We start from the raw sequence: 16,716 nt of genomic DNA, 5'->3' as shown, positions 1-16,716 counted from the left end.
GTAGGTAAGTCTGTTTCTTTAGATCTTTTCAATATTGTAATTGGCCAGGTTCCAGCATGAAAACTTTCTAACTTTCATTAGTATACTTTGCATACTTTCATATTCCCCTCCCTCTTTTGTGTAACTTGATTACCAGGTCATTCACAGGAGTCTTTCTGTTAAAGTCTTTCTGTAACTATGGAATAGTTTAGGTTGATCCTTGGCTTTGGATGCTATGTCATTCTCGTACGTCTGCTCCATCACTCGTTCTTTTATGTACTCCGTAATTCTCCCAGTCAGTTTGGCCATGATTGATGTTCTCCCAGTCAGTTTGGCCATGATTGATGTTCTCCCAGTCAGTTTGGCCATGATTGATGTTCTCCCAGTCAGTTTGGCCATGATTGATGTTCTCCCAGTCAGTTTGGCCATGATTGATGTTCTCCCAGTCAGTTTGGCCATGATTGATGTTCTCCCAGTCAGTTTGGCCATGATTGATGTTCTCCCAGTCAGTTTGGCCATGATTGATGTTCTCCCAGTCAATTTGGCCATGATTGATGTTCTCCCAGTCAGTTTGGCCATTATTGATGTTCTCCCAGTCAATTTGGCCATGATTGATGTTCTCCCAGTCAGTTTGGCCATGATTGATGTTCTCCCAGTCAATTTGGCCATGATTGATGTTCTCCCAGTCAGTTTGGCCATGATTGATGTTCTCCCAGTCAATTTGGCCATGATTGATGTTCTCCCAGTCAATTTGGCCATGTCTGATGTTCTCGCAGTCAATTTGGCCATGATTGATGTTCTCCCAGTTAATTTGGCCATGATTGATGTTCTCCCAGTTAATTTGGCCATAATTTATGTTCTTCTAGTTAATTTGGCCATGGCTGATGTTCTCCCAGTCAGTTTGGCCATAATTTATGTTCTTCTAATTAATTTGGCCATGACTGATGTTCTCCCAGTCAGTTTGGCCATGATTGATGTTCTCCCAGTTAATTTGGCCATGACTGATGTTCTCCCAGTCAGTTTGGCCATGATTGATGTTCTCCCAGTTAATTTGGCCATGACTGATGTTCTACTGGCAGCTATATTCTCAAGTCTGTGGCCTGTGTCTGCCACCACTTGAAGGATATTTATGAAAATTGTTATTCATATGTTTGTGTTGTTGTCTTGGTCTGTTGTGGTTATCTGGGGATTGTAAAGCACTGACACCGTCTATCCTGGCGTTGGTACGATTACCAAGATATAGTCTCTCCTCTCTTTTATTTCTCTTCATATCTCAAGTGATCATTCCTGTTATTTTAGTCTACACTTGCTGTTATATGGAGAATGTGTCCTCTGTATTTTCTTGTATTTTATATGCTTTAGTTTATAATCACCATTAATATTACTGAGTGAGGGCAGGTGTTAGCAGTATGAAGAGAGTGAGGACAGGTGTTAGCAGCATAGACTGAGAGTGAGGACAGGTGTTAGCAGTATGAGGACGGTGAGGACAGGTGTTAGCAGCATAGACTGAGAGTGAGGACAGGTGTCAGCAGCATGAGGAGAGTGAGGACAGGTGTCAGCAGCATGAGGAGAGTGAGGACAGGTGTTAGCAGCATGAGTAGAGTGAGGACAGGTGTTAGCAGTATGAGGACGGTGAGGACAGGTGTCAACAGCATAGACTGAGAGTGAGGACAGGTGTCAGCAGCATAGACTGAGAGTGAGGACAGGTGTCAGCAGCATAGACTAAGAGTGAGGACAGGTGTCAGCAGCATAGACTGAGAGTGAGGACAGGTGTCAGCAGCATAGACTGAGAGTGAGGACAGGTGTCAGCAGCATAGACTGAGAGTGAGGACAGGTGTCAGCAGCATAGACTGAGAGTGAGGACAGGTGTCAGCAGCATAGACTGAGAGTGAGGACAGGTGTCAGCAGCATAGACTGAGAGTGAGGACAGGTGTCAGCAGCATAGACTGAGAGCTCCACTAATGAAGCTGCCTCGCTCCACCCCCTCCCGTCACCTTGCAAATTGCATTTAATAAAGACCTGATAAAGCAATTTGCAGAGGGCGGTAAAGTGTGTGCAAAATGATCATTACGCCTGAGAAATGTATCCTTCATTCCCTCGTCCCTAATTAGTTAAGACATTGTACTCTGATGACCGTTTAAGTTTTATACCCGTTAACAGAAATTAGTTGTCCTGATGCATCAAGCATTTACTCAACCACTTACGAAACCTGTACATCCTTTTCCTTAATCAGGGCGGCTTTGTTTGCATTTGTTTATATTTATTAAACAGTTTTCGAGCTTTTAAACTTCACAGCCCGAGTTTATAATCGTTATTTCTTGTTATTATTTGAACTCCGAAGCCTCTTGTAGTGCTTCGGAGTTCATCAACTGTTTAATACATGCCAGTAAAACCACTACGATTAAAGAAAGATGTACAGGTTTCGTAAGAGGCTGCGGAAATGCTTGATGAATACTGGCCGTTTAGAATATCTCGGTAATCTTTTAACACAAAAAGCAATCGATCCAGAACCTGTCATAAATCTTGACTCAGTAAACTCCTTCAAATGACCATTTAATATGTTTATATATATTGGTTACTAGATATGTATATCTGGTAGTTGCAAAATATGTATATTGGTTCCCGAATATATATATATATATATATATATATATATATATATATATATATATATATATATATATATATATATATATATATATATATGTCGTACCTAGTAGCCAGAACTCACTTCTTGGGCTACTATGCAAGGCCCGATTTGCTTATTAAGCCAAGTTTTCATGAATTAATTGTTTTTCGACTACCTAACCTACCTAACCTAACCTAACCTAACCTAACTTTTTCGGCTACCTAACCTAACCTATAAAGATAGGTTAGGTTAGGTTAGGTAGGGTTGGTTAGGTTCGGTCATATATCTACGTTAATTTTAACTCCAATAAAAAAAATTGACCTCATACATAATGAAATGAGTAGCTTTATCATTTCATAAGAAAAAAATTAGAGAAAATATATAAATTCAGAAAAACTTGGCTTATTAGGCAAATCGGGCCTAGCATAGTAGGCTGAGAAGTGCGTTCTGGCTACTAGGTACGACATATATATATATATATATATATATATATATATATATATATATATATATATATATATATATATATATAATATATTGGTTATATTATATTTATATATTGGTTGCTATATATGTATACTGATTGCCAAATATGTATATAGATGCCAGATACGTAAGCAAGTATCGAGGAAAACAAAAAACATTCAGATATGTGAAACATTTCAGATAAATGCAAGAACAATGGGGTTGTGAAAAGCAGGAGGGAGAAACGCAGAGCTGAAAATATATATACAATATTGCAGAGAGAAATGCTAGAAATGGCAGATGAAAGTAGAGGCAACCCTTGCTCGCGGACTTTGAAGCAGGGAGAAGGGGGAGGTAGAGAGTGAGAGAGAGATTAAGATGGAGGAAGCGAATACTGGGGATAAGGTGATTGGCTAGAGGAAGGTGGCCGTGGATAGCGAGAATGGGTGATGGAGAGTGCGTGTGGGAGACGAGAGGAGAGGGTAGAGTATGAGAGAGAGCTGAGTGTGTGCCAATACGAGAGAGGGGGAAAGTGTGTCATTGTGAAAGAGGGGATAGAGTGTGTCAGTGTGAGAGAGGGAAGAGAGGAAGTCACTATCAGAGAGAGAGGGGAAAGAGTCCGTGTGAGGGGAGATTGTGTGAGTGTGAGTGCTGGCAATAAGAGTGGCATGGAGAGTTAAGTGAGACTCATCAATCAGGGAGAGGCCCTTGGGAGGGAGGGAGGGAGGGAGAGAGACCACACCCACAAGAAAGCTATTATACCAAAACCTTCCCAAGCACCATCAGTCTTACTCTGGCAAGACTTTTCCGAACAACATTACTCCGTTGCTGATCATACATTACTCCAGTCAACCACAGCACCAGTCGACCACAACATCAATCATCCACAGAACCAGTCAACCACAGCACCAGTCAACCACAGCACCAATCATCCACAGAGCCAGTCAACCACAGCACCAGTCAACCACAGCACCAGTCAACCGCAGCACCAGTCAACCACAGCACCAACAACCACAGCACCAGTCAACCACAGCACCAATCAACCACAGCACCAGTCAACCACAGCACCAATCAACCACAGCACCAACAACCACAGCACCAATCAACCACAGCACCAATCAACCACAGAACCAGTCAACCACAGCACCAATCAACCACAGCACCAGTCAACCACAGCACCAATCAACCACAGCACCAGTCAACCACAGCACCAATCAACCACAGCACCGCAGCACCAGTCAACCAACAGGCACACAATTTCAAGTGAAACGAAAGATTGAGAGTAAATAGAGAGTAGTTGAGAGGGTGAGAAGGGAATCATGGAGGGTGAGGGGAGAGTGAAGGGGCGAGGAGGGAGTCAGGAGAGTGACTAGGGGGCCCAGCAAAGGAGTCATTAGCGTGAATAAGTAAGGGTTGAGGAGGGAATCAGGAGGACGAAGAAGGAGTCAGGAGGGAGCCAGGAAGGTAGATCACGCGACACTGCGGAGACAGCGGACCCGACCTTGGCCAGGGGTGGCTCCACTGCTCAAGGAAGGCCAATTTCTCGAAGTTGATGAAGCGCTGTATATTAGGCAGCCGGGGAGATGAGGCTGGGCCGGCAGGGATGGGGGAAGGAGAGGTCCGCCCTCCCAGCGTCTGCCCGAATACGCACACTACTATATACTTTAGTATATACTAGCTCTATTTAGAAAGCCAAAATTATGTTTGTAACTCGTGTTGAATGTATGTATTTTTACCCGAATAAATATTATTATTATTATTATTATTATTATTATTATTATTATTATTATTATTATTATTATTATTATTATTATTATTATAGGGGGTTCATCTACCTTGAGAACGTAATTTTCATTGGCGATGACATAGGCTGTGTTGTGAGGTAGTGGAGAGGGGGAATGGGGGGCGGGCTGGCAGTCACTCTCCTGAACCAAGAAAGTTTTTCGAAGCGTTACAACCCTGGTGGAGCTTCATAACGCCAGCCTCTACCTCCTCCTATTACCACACTCACCAACTGATTCACACCGCTTATCACGCTTCGCTTCTCCCCGCTTCATTCCTTTTTACCCAGCTTCCTCCACTTCTTCCATCCCTTTGCCCTCTTTCTCCCCTCTTCTCAATCCCACTCTTATTATTTTACATCTTGTTCCCTCTCTATCCAACTCCCAAGCTCCTTTCTATGTATATATATATGTGTATATATACATATATATATATATATACATATATATATATATATATATATATATTTTCTCTATCCCCATTCTTTTCTACGCTCTCCCCCCCCCCCACATCTTCATCTCTACCCCTTTTATTACTTCCCATTCTCGCCTTTTCCTTAGTCCCCTGTACATTTACTCCTTCTACCATTCCCTAACCTAAATCCCTTTGCCCATCCTTCACTTCCCTAATACCTTGCCTTATTACTTTCCTCTTAACTCTCCTCCCCACAATACTACTCTCCCTCCCCCTATACTACTTGCTCTCTTCCCATATTTCTCCCTCCCTTCCCATATTACTCCCTCCCTCCCCCTATATTACTCCCTTCCCATATTATTCTCTCCCTCCCTTTCCATATTACTCCCTCCCTCCCCCTATATTACTCCCTTCCCATATTATTCTCTCCCTCCCTTCCCATATTACTCCCTCCCCGTAGCACAGTCTTATCCCAGTAACATTCACCCTCTTCCCTCTTTTATTCCATTCTGCACTTGTTTCCTTCCCTTCTCCCCCACTCCTTCCCCCCCATGTCCACTCTCCCTCCCCCATCACCCTCCTCCCTTGCCCCCTCCTTTATGTGACGGTGTGGCACTCTTACCCCACAGCCTAAAGCACCATGTGCACGCCTTTACTGATGGTAATTGAACATGCAAGCCGTTTTCCCTCATTAAGTATATTTGCTGCTCTCCGTATTTCTATATTTTGTTAGTTATGACTGATTTTGTCTTTATATAAATGACCGCAGTATAGTAGGTAGTTATTTTCCTTATTGTTTTTGATGGAAGGGCTTTGTATTGTATTTATCGTCTTTACCTCCCGTGCCATAGTTTCTATGGTTTACCATAGAAACTATTGTAAACTATGGTAAACTCCACACTATGGTGTGGTTCCCGCTAGAATGGTATTGCGTTTTTATCCAGAAAGCGATGAATCACACATGCTGCGACGAATGGACGTTTAATTAGATAAAAGAACCAATACGAATTACGGTTTGCGTCAGGGAGGGATTCTGGCGCTTCCGCAGGGAGGCGCAGGTGATTCGTTGGCGCTCAGTGTGATTATTTGTGCGGGAGAGGTAAAGTGTTTGTTATTATTCCAGCCCTGACGGTGTTAGTCGCTGTGTGGTCTTAATCCCGCGCCAGAGTCGTGAGGCGTAGACTAAAGGGGAGTATTTAAATCAGTGCTTGAATACCTGGAGTCACGCACACACAGCACCGCTCTTGTGCCAGGTAAGTCCTACTTGCCCCGCTCCTGTGCCAGGTAAGTCCTACTTGCCCCGCTCCTGTGCCAGGTAAGTCCTACTTGCCCCGCTCCTGTGCCAGGTAAGTCCTACTTGCCCCGCTCCTGTGCCAGGTAAGTCCTACTTGCCCCGCTCCTGTGCCAGGTAAGTCCTACTTGCCCCGCTCCTGTGCCAGGTAAGTCCTACTTGCCCCGCTCCTGTGCCAGGTAAGTCCTACTTGCCCCGCTCCTGTGCCAGGTAAGTCCTACTTTCCCCGCTCCTGTGCCAGGTAAGTCCTACTTGCCCCGCTCCTGTGCCAGGTAACTTACGGGCTCACCATAGCCCGTGTTACTTGGAACTTGTTCCGAGTAGCTGAATCTATAACAACAACAACATACCTGGAGCCATCATTACAACGTTTTCACTTCCGTTAAAGGTAGTTGTGAACTATTATCAGTAGGATTTGGTTGTAAAGCAAAAGCGGAAATTTCTCGATATTTGCCGCGGCAGGAGTTAGATGCTGCGGGCACTAGAAACGCAACTTTAAATACAAAATTCTGACTACATGCAGCCGTTCTACATGCAGTTAACAGAGAAAATTGGTTGAGGTAAACTATTAAAATGTTCACGAGTACAGCAGAGGATTCGCGAGCAGTTGGTGAAGTAAGGTGAAGTGTACTGTGCAGTAGGTCCCGAGGTACGAGTTAACAGTGAAGGCTTAGCAAGAGGACTATAGTATGTATTAGTGGAATAACACATCATGGACTAGTTAAAGAAACACGGTAAGCTTATTCGGCAGTTACGGACACTGCAGTGTGAGAAGTTTGCAACCCATCTTCCTGAAAGGATAGTACATTACTTATGGATTTTACTCTCATGATAGTACATTTTGAGTGGGATTGGGTGGTTATAGATAGGAGCTGCCTCGTATGGGCCAATAGGCCTTCTGCGGTTACCTTGTTCTTATGTTCTTATTACAACTAGTTGGTCGAACGTATAAAAGGAGCCGTTGGAGTCAACGATGTTCGTTGACCAGACCACACACTAGAAGGTGAAGGGACGACGACGTTTCGGTCCGTCCTAGACCATTCTCAAGTCGATTATGAAACGTCGTCGTTCCTTCATCTTCTAGTGTGTGGTCTGGTCAACAACGATGTTCGTGTTTTATATTATTGCTTTTGTAGAGAGAGCGACCAAACCTTTTAATTTTAGAAATTAAGAGGTTTGGAAGAAATTATCGTTTATATATAGTTGTGTGGAGAAACAAGATTCTCAAGAAATATATTCCAGCAACAGTGTTGGTGGGCAGCGCATGGTGGTGTTTGATCGATGAGGCTATGATGACTCCTACCTCAAGGCCATCGTGTGTACAAGGGCAAACTGGATTGATCGCTCTTAATTGGTAACTGTAGAAGTGTTTTTGGCGGGCATCCAGGATACTTAGTCGTAACACACATATATTAATTTGAGAGACTACGATGGTACATTAACTTTAAATAATTAGAAATACTACAGTTAAGCGCTGCATCATTCTGTGTTTTGCATTCCATTTCATGCAATGCAATTATCCTGAGTGGGAAGACGTTTTTGTGCGTATTAATGTAATTATCACCCCCACTCCTTCCTTCCTCCCTTATCTCCCCACTCCTTTCTGTACCACCCCACTCCCTCCACTATCACCCACTCCCTCCCCTATCACCCCACTCCTTCCTGTCCCTTCTCCTTGGAAAAATGGCCACGTAACTTCTGGGAGAGAAACGGAGGGGGGAATAAATAACGGCCACAAAAGCCGGTGTCTTAAAAAAAAAAGGAGTAACAAGAAAGACGTTTTACAAGACTGAGTTGGTCGGTAAGTTGCCGCCTTAGCTCACCTTAGTTCATAGCCGCGCTCTCACGGGGGTCAAACACTGATATATATATATATATATATATATATATATATATATATGTATATATATATATATATATATATATATATATATATATACTTGTAATTTGTATTAAAAAAATTATTAAAAAAATAAAATGTATAATATATAGAATTATAAAAGTATATATTTACTTATTTTTGTATTTAATATATTGTTGTTGTAATATTATTGTATTATTATTATATTAAATAAATATATATTTATATATATGTATTTAATATTATTGTTATAATATTATCTTTTTATTGTATTTAGTATATTCTTAAAAGTATTAAAAGTAAATGTATAAAATGTATATATATATATATATATATATATATATATATATATATATATATATATATATATATATATATATATATATATATATATATATATATATATATATATGATAATGCAATGTGTGTGAGTGTTATTTTATTGACTATGACCTGGAAGTGTTTGATCAATTAGTCTGGTAGGAATCTTCTCTATAGTTATTATGGGCCTCGTCACCTGAGGGCGTGTGATGCTAAAGGACGCGTTTCAACGAGCATCTCTTCGACATCTTCAGAGGAAGAGGAAAATTGAATACAAATTCTAGGTTTGACATCACCGGTATATATGCTAATTTGAATTCAATTTCCCTCTCCTCTGAATATGTTAAATAGAGATTCAGAAAAAGAGAGAGACTTGGGAGTAGACATAACTCCAAATAAGCACCAGAGGCACTCAACAGGTGAATAACGTCGGCACAATATGCACGGTTGGGAAACTTCCATGCACTATTTACATCTTATGTGAGACTCATTCATGAGTATGCTGCTCCGGCATGGAACCCCCCCCCCTACCTAAAGAAACACAAAACAAAGGTCGAAAAGTTTCAAGCATATGTAACAAGGATGATTTCTTAACTAAAGGGACTGAGCTATGAAGAAAGACTGAGATAACTTGACCTCTACACTGGAAGAAAGAAGGAATAGGCGTGCAAATTTCCAAAGAAAATCTACAAATAGGTAGAAAAGCAATGTTGAAAGTGAGGAACAGTAGAACGAGCGTTCATAATTAGGAATTGGAGACAAACGAGACAGTACTACATCCAGCGTTTGGGATTCCCAGTTCACAAACCCGGGTTCAGTTCTCGGCCGAGGGAGAACAAATTATCGGAATTTCTTTCACTTGATGCCTGCGTTCACCTAGCAGTAAATAGGCACCTGGGAGTTAGCTGCTGCATCCTGGTGATGTATGTATGTGTGTGAGTGAGTGGAGGAAGGGGAGGGGGGGAAGGCAGAGTGAGAAATATAGATAATAGATATGATAGACAAAACATAACTCAAGAGTCCGTACACTAGACAACCGATGGGTTAAAAATGTGGGATCCAAGAGGTGCCAGCTCGATCCTGCAGGCATAAAAAGAAGTAAATGTACAAACACACACCCACACACACACCTTGAGGTTACCTTGAGATGATTTCGGGGCTTTAGTGTCCCCGCGGCCCGGTCCTCGACCAGGCCTCCACCCCCAGGAAGCAGCCCGTGACAGCTGACTAACACCCAGGTACCTATTTACTGCTAGGTAACAGGGGCTTTCAGGGTGAAAGAAACTTTGCCCATTTGTTTTTGCCTCGTGCGGGAATCGAACCCGCGCCACAGAATTACGAGTCCTGCGCGCTATCCACCAGGCTACGAGGCCCCCCACACACGGTGTGTGTGTGTGTGTGTGTGTGTATCCACACACACACACCTAACCGTTGTTGTGATGGGGGATCCGTAACACACTATTAGCGCCCGAGTCTCATCGCTCAAGATGAATTGTGAATTTCGTTCCTTTTTCAGGGTTTATGAGCGAGATTCATCACAGTGATTGATGGCCGCCCCTTGTAACGTCATTCATCAAGGGAAGGGGTAAGAGGGCGGGAGAGACGGATGGAAAGGTGTTATGGGAGGGGGGAGGTGAGGGATGGGCATGAGAGGAGGGGGATTGGTGAAGACGAAGAAGTGAAGGGCTTGTTAAATTCAGCTTTTTGGCATAATTTTACACCAAAGTAACTCTGGTCATTCTTGAATGGAATGGGGAAGAACAAGGGAAGAACGAGACTGGAAGAGAGGGGGGGTAGTGAGAACAGAGAGAAGAAGAAAGGAAATAAAAAGAAGAGAGGGAGAGAAGGAGAGAGGTGCAGGGGAAGAGAAAGATGTTTAAAACCACCATTGTCGCAATATTTTTCGCGAGGCAAGACCAACTTGTGTCGTTCTTGAAGGAAATAAGGTGGGAATGGTACTGAGGAATATGTGGAGGGAAGGGGCAAGTCTGTGAGGGGGATTGGGGGTGGGGTAGAAGTCTGAGAAGGGGACGGGTGAGGAGAAATTCCTCAGGGTAAAGGAACATGGGGAAGGGGTTCCTCGGGGGTGAGGCAGCAGCGGAAGGGGAGGAAGAGGTATTGCGGGGGTAAGGGAGTAAGGAGCGAGTCTCGCAGAATGAGGGAGAAGGGAGGACCTCCGTTTGGTCATGGAGCAGAGGGAACATGAGAGCATGGGGAGACCCAATGGGGTGGCGAACCTGGGGGGACACCCATGGAGTAAGGGAGCGTGGGGAAGACCCACACAGTCAGGGAGCATGGATGATAGGAGACCCTGGGGATGTTTGTACTGAACGCCAACATCCTGATGAGTTACTGGTGTAGGGACCAGTAACTCCCTACCTGGTTAGGGACCAGTCCCTAACAATGTGTAGGGAGGGTTGTTACAATCTTCATAGTAATGAGCATGTAGAGATGGTCTATGTCTTGTCGTTCTCACCGGACAGTAATGGCAATGTTGGAATGATCTACGGAGGCGATTCTGGCTTTAACACCTGTGGGCATGTTTATGGCCTTAACAGCAGCGGGAGTCTTCCTGGCTTTAGCAGCCATGGGAATATTCCTGACTTTAACAACAGTGGGGCTCAATCTAACAGTAACAGTACCAGAATGATCCTGATTTTAGCAACAGTGGGGCTCAATCTAACAGTAACAGTACGGTAATGATCCTGATTTTAGCAACAGTGGAGTGTGGGGTTGGGGGGTGGGGGGTTGGCTTACGAACTTGACTGACAACCTTAGCACCAGTGGGAACATCCGGAGGAAGTTAAATAACGTATGTGTTTATTTTGTTGGTGAGTAAATTGTAAGGGAGAAAAGGTATCGAGGTGAGATGGGGATGGGAGGGAGGGGAGAGGAGGGGAAGGGGGCGGGGCTGGAGACGAGTGGAAGGTTGTTGTTGTTGTTGTTGTAGATTCAGCCACTGGGAACAAAAAGTTCCAAGTAGCACGGGCTATGGTGAGCCCGTAGTGGACTTACCTGGCACGGGAGCGGTGCTGTGGTTGAGTGGAAGGTCTCCTTGAGGCTTCTCGTTCTCTTTAAAGGTCGCGGCCTTGGTCACCTCTGGATGTCTCTGTCCATAAGCGACCAGCATAGCTTTTAGATCAACACCAAATATTGCGCATTTAATGGGACTGATGTTGTGAGCTGTGGTGTTATGATGGCAGATGGTATGGTGGTAAGAACGGGTATTATAGGTAGAGGTGATGTTGTAATATGTGGCGGAATTATAGGAGGATGGGTTGTAGGAAGGGAGGGGGAGAAGGGTTGTAGGTAAAAGTGGGATTGTAAGGGATGAGGCGGCCAAGTCTACGACCCGAGGCCCGGCAGCTTAGTTTAGGTTAAAGTTTAGTTGAAGATATCCCTTTGTGAGGGATTATCAACGAGCACTAACGTCAGAACATGTCTGCTTCTTGTACCTCAGGTGTGTGTGGTGCTCTGAAGCTTTACTAACATTTCAGTTCTACAATACCAATCTATTACCACCGGGGTGATGTTTTATGGTGTAAAGCCCTGCGTCTGACAGCTCGTGTTGTGGCTCTATAAAGTAGATATGACGAGGCTCCATAAAGTGGATAAGACGAGGCACTACAGGCGAGGGCCCCTTTCTCCTGCATCGCCTCGGGCATTGTAAGGGTGATGCGTAGTGGCCCGTGAAGGCCTATGGGCCTCTACCTGTATGTAAAAGACCCATAGGAAAAGGGAATAATAGCTGTAATAAAAATTAAAATAATATACATACAAAACCCTTTAAAAATTCTCCAACTCCATCTCTAGTTACTTGGGCTGGACGGTAGAGACACTGTCTCGTTTCATGCAGGTCGGCGTTCAATCCCCGGCTGTTCAAGTGGTTCGGCACAAGTCCTTTTCCCCGTCCCATCCCAAATCCTTATCCTGGACGCTTGCAAGGGCTATATAGTCGTAATGACTTGACGCTTTCTCTTGATAGTTCCCCCCCTCGCCGAAGTTTAATTTAAACCTAAGTGTCTGGCTGCCTAGCCCACCCTGCACTTATATATGTCCTTGTTCATCCCTGTTATCTTTAATGTCTTCAAGCTTTCCTTTATTCTATTCCTTTAGTTTTGTCTTCGGGTGTCTCTCCCGGGCTCCGCTAAGACAGACACTAGACTGTCCTGCAGGTCAGACTCGGGTGTCTCTTCTAGACTGTCCTGGAGGTCAGAGTCGGGTGTCTCCAGGGCTCCTCTGAGACACTAGACTGTCCTGGAGGTCAGAGTCAGGTGTCTCCCGGGCTCCTCTGAGACACTAGACTGTCCTGGAGGTCAGAGTCAGATGTCTCCCGGGCTCCTCTGAGACAGACACTAGACTGTCCTGGAGGTCAGAGTCAGGTGTCTCCCCCGGGCTCCTCTGAGACAGACACTAGACTGTCCTGGAGGTCAGAGTCAGGTGTCTCCCCCGGGTTCCTCTGAGACAGACACTAGACTGTCCTGGAGGTCAGAGTCAGGTGTCTCCCCCGGGCTCCTCTAAGACAGACACTAGACTGTCCTGGAGGTCAGAGTCGGGTGTCTCTCGGGCTCCTCTAAGACAGACACTAGACTGTCCTGAAGGTCAGAGCCAGGTGTCTTCCGGGCTGCTCTAAGAGTGTGTAGGAACGTGCGGGAGCCTCGTCATATCCACTTTATGGAGCCACAACACGAGCTGTCAGACGCAGGGCTTTACACCATAAAACTTCACCCGGTGGTAATGGATTGGTATTTTGGGGTGGAGGATCTCGCCTAATGTTGACGAGATGGCCTCTCAAGACGCCTCAGTAAGAAGAAAGGAAGGAATAACATGTTCATAAAAGCTATTGTTATGCTGATGATTCAAATAACTAATATTAACCAAAATAACATTGAATGGTCGTACCTATATTTACAATAGCAGTTCCCACAGTGGTCGTTGGACTGTAATATGAATAGTTGGTTTTATGTATTATTGTACAATTTTATGATGCCATTAGTTTTTTATTTTTTTGGTGTGGAAGTATACGGAACATCATCTCGAGCCCTTATACACCATCTGGAGCCCTTATACACCATCTCAAGCCCTTATACACCATCTCGAGCCCTTATACACCATCTCAAGCCCTTATACACCATCTCGAGCCCTTATACACCATCTCAAGCCCTTATACACCATCTCGAGCCCTTATACACCATCTCAAGCCCTTATACACCATCTCAAGCCCTTAAACCACCATCTCAAGCCCTTATACACCATCTCGAGCCCTTATACACCATCTCAAGCCCTTATACACCATCTCGAGCCCTTATACACCATCTCAAGCCCTTATACACCATCTCAAGCCCTTAAACCACCATCTCAAGCCCTTATACACCATCTCAAGCCCTTAAACCACCATCTCGAGCCCTTATACACCATCTCAAGCCCTTATATACCATCTCAAGCCCTTATACACCATCTCAAGCCCTTGTACACCATCTCGAGCCCTTATACACCATCTCAATCCCTTATACACCATCTCAAGCCCTTATACACCATCTCAAGCCCTTATACACCATCTCAAGCCCTTATACACCATCTCAAGCCCTTATACACCATTTCAAGCCCTTAAACACCATCTCAAGCCCTTATACACCATCTCAAGCCCTTATACACCATCTCAAGCCCTTATACACCATCTCAAGCCCTTATACACCATCTCAAGCCCTTATACACCATCTCAAGCCCTTATACACCATCTCAAGCCCTTATACACCATCTCAAGCCCTTATACACCATCTCGAGCCCTTATACACCATTTCAAGCCCTTAAACACCATCTCGAGCCCTTAAACACCATCTCGTGCCCTTATACACCATCTCGAGCCCTTATACACCATCTCAAGCCCTTATACACCATCTCAAGCCCTTATACACCATCTCGAGCCCTTATACACCATTTCAAGCCCTTAAACACCATCTCGAGCCCTTAAACACCATCTCGTGCCCTTAAACACCATCTCGTGCCCTTATACACCATCTCGAGCCCTTATACACCATCTCGAGCCCTTAAACCACCATCTCGAACCCTTAAACACCATCTCGAGCCCTTAAACACCATCTCAAGCCCTTATACACCATCTCAAGCCCTTAAACACCATCTCAAGCCCTTATACACCATCTCGAGCCCTTAAACACCACCTCAAGCCCTTAAACACCATCTCAAGCCCTTATACACCATCTCAAGCCCTTAAACACCACCTCAAGCCCTTAAACACCATTTCGAGCCCTTAGGAGCCCTTATACACCATCTCGAACCCTTAAACCACCATCTCAAGCCCTTAAACACCATCTCGAACCCTTAAACCACCATCTCGAGCCCTTAAACACCATCTCAAGCCTTAAACACCATCTCGAGCAATAGGAGTGGACGTGCCTCTGTGATCGACCCTCTGGCTCGGCCTCACTTCAAATCTCCGGGGAAGAATACTGCATTACCATTCCTTCGCTGTGTAAAAAAAAAAGCAATTTCGTTTTACAGGCAAATATCGTCTTGTCATAATATTTGATGGTAAGTTGTTCTCCAAGTTGTGGCAGAACCTTTTATAAGACAGCTTAGCGTTCCTGCACTCCTCCAAATTAGACGACATTTCTGTCCGATCTGCGTCGATACGCCGTCCTGGTTTCCATTTCTAATATGAAGGCTTATTGGGTGTGTGTTTCTGACACTGTCTTGTGGCTGTTACTCTCTGGGTTATATGGAGCGTCCTTTGTTGTGTCAGTGGTGCGTCACAGGATACGTAGCGTCTTCTGCTGTGTCAGTGGTGCGTCACAGGATACGTAGCGTCTTCTGCTGTGTCAGTGGTGCGTCACAGGATACGTAGCGTCTTCTGCTGTGACAGTGGTGCGTCACAGGATACGTAGCGTCTTCTGCTGTGTCAGTGGTGCGTCACAGGATACGTAGCGTCTTCTGCTGTGTCAGTGGTGCGTCACAGGATACGTAACGTCCTCTACTGTGTCAGTGGTGCGTCACAGGATACGTAACGTCCTCTACTGTGTCAGTGGTGCGTCACAGGATACGTAGCGTCTTCTGCTGTGTCAGTGGTGCGTCACAGGATACGTAGCGTCTTCTGCTGTGTCAGTGGTGCGTCACAGGATACGTAGCGTCTTCTGCTGTGTCAGTGGTGCGTCACAGGATACGTAGCGTCTTCTGCTGTGACAGTGGTGCGTCACAGGATACGTAGCGTCTTCTGCTGTGTCAGTGGTGCGTCACAGGATACGTAGCGTCTTCTGCTGTGTCAGTGGTGCGTCACAGGATACGTAGCGTCTTCTGCTGTGTCAGTGGTGCGTCACAGGATACGTAGCGTCTTCTGCTGTGTCAGTGGTGCGTCACAGGATACGTAACGTCCTCTACTGTGTCAGTGGTGCGTCACAGGATACGTAGCGTCTTCTGCTGTGTCAGTGGTGCGTCACAGGATACGTAACGTCCTCTGGTTGTCAGTGGTGCGTCACAGGATACGTAGCGTCCTCTACTGTGTCAGTGGTGCGTCACAGGATACGTAACGTCCTCTGGTTGTCAGTGGTGCGTCACAGGATACGTAACGTCCTCTGGTTGTCAGTGGTGCGTCACAGGATACGTAGCGTCCTCTACTGTGTCAGTGGTGCGTCACAGGATATGTAACGTCCTCTACTGTGTCAGTGGTGCGTCACAGGATATGTAGCGTCCTCTACTGTGTCAGTGGTGCGTCACAGGATACGAGGCGTCCTGTTCTGTCCCAGGATACGTAGCGTCCTCTGTTGTGTCAGTGGTGCGTCACAGGATACGTAGCGTCCTCTGGTTGTCAGCGGTGCGTCCCAGGATACGTAGCGTCCTCTGGTTGTCAGTGGTGCGTCACAGGATACGTAGCGTCCTCTGGTTGTCAGTGGTGCGTCCCAGGATACGTAGCGTCCTCTGGTTGTCAGCGGTGCGTCCCAGGCATCCGTCCCCTGCCAGTGA

General features: G+C 45.2%; 1 protein-coding gene across 1 annotated transcript; it reads left to right on the top strand.

The window, feature by feature from the left end:
- Positions 1-376: 376 nt before the first annotated feature.
- LOC138365298 (SUMO-specific isopeptidase USPL1-like) lies at positions 377-1,099 on the top strand. Its single transcript, XM_069325583.1, has one exon. It carries the CDS (start codon positions 377-379, stop codon positions 1,097-1,099), a length of 723 nt encoding a protein of 240 aa, XP_069181684.1.
- The last annotated feature ends 15,617 nt before the right edge of the window (positions 1,100-16,716 follow it).

This window comes from Procambarus clarkii, chromosome 16, assembly GCF_040958095.1.
Source record: "Procambarus clarkii isolate CNS0578487 chromosome 16, FALCON_Pclarkii_2.0, whole genome shotgun sequence".
NCBI classification, from domain to species: Eukaryota; Metazoa; Arthropoda; class Malacostraca; order Decapoda; family Cambaridae; genus Procambarus; species Procambarus clarkii.
This window is presented reverse-complemented; position numbering and strand designations above follow the sequence as displayed.

Excerpts from the sequence above, each read along its gene's own strand:
- LOC138365298 (XM_069325583.1), top strand. The coding sequence starts at position 377 with ATGATTGATGTTCTCCCAGTCAGTTTGGCCATGATTGATGTTCTCCCA.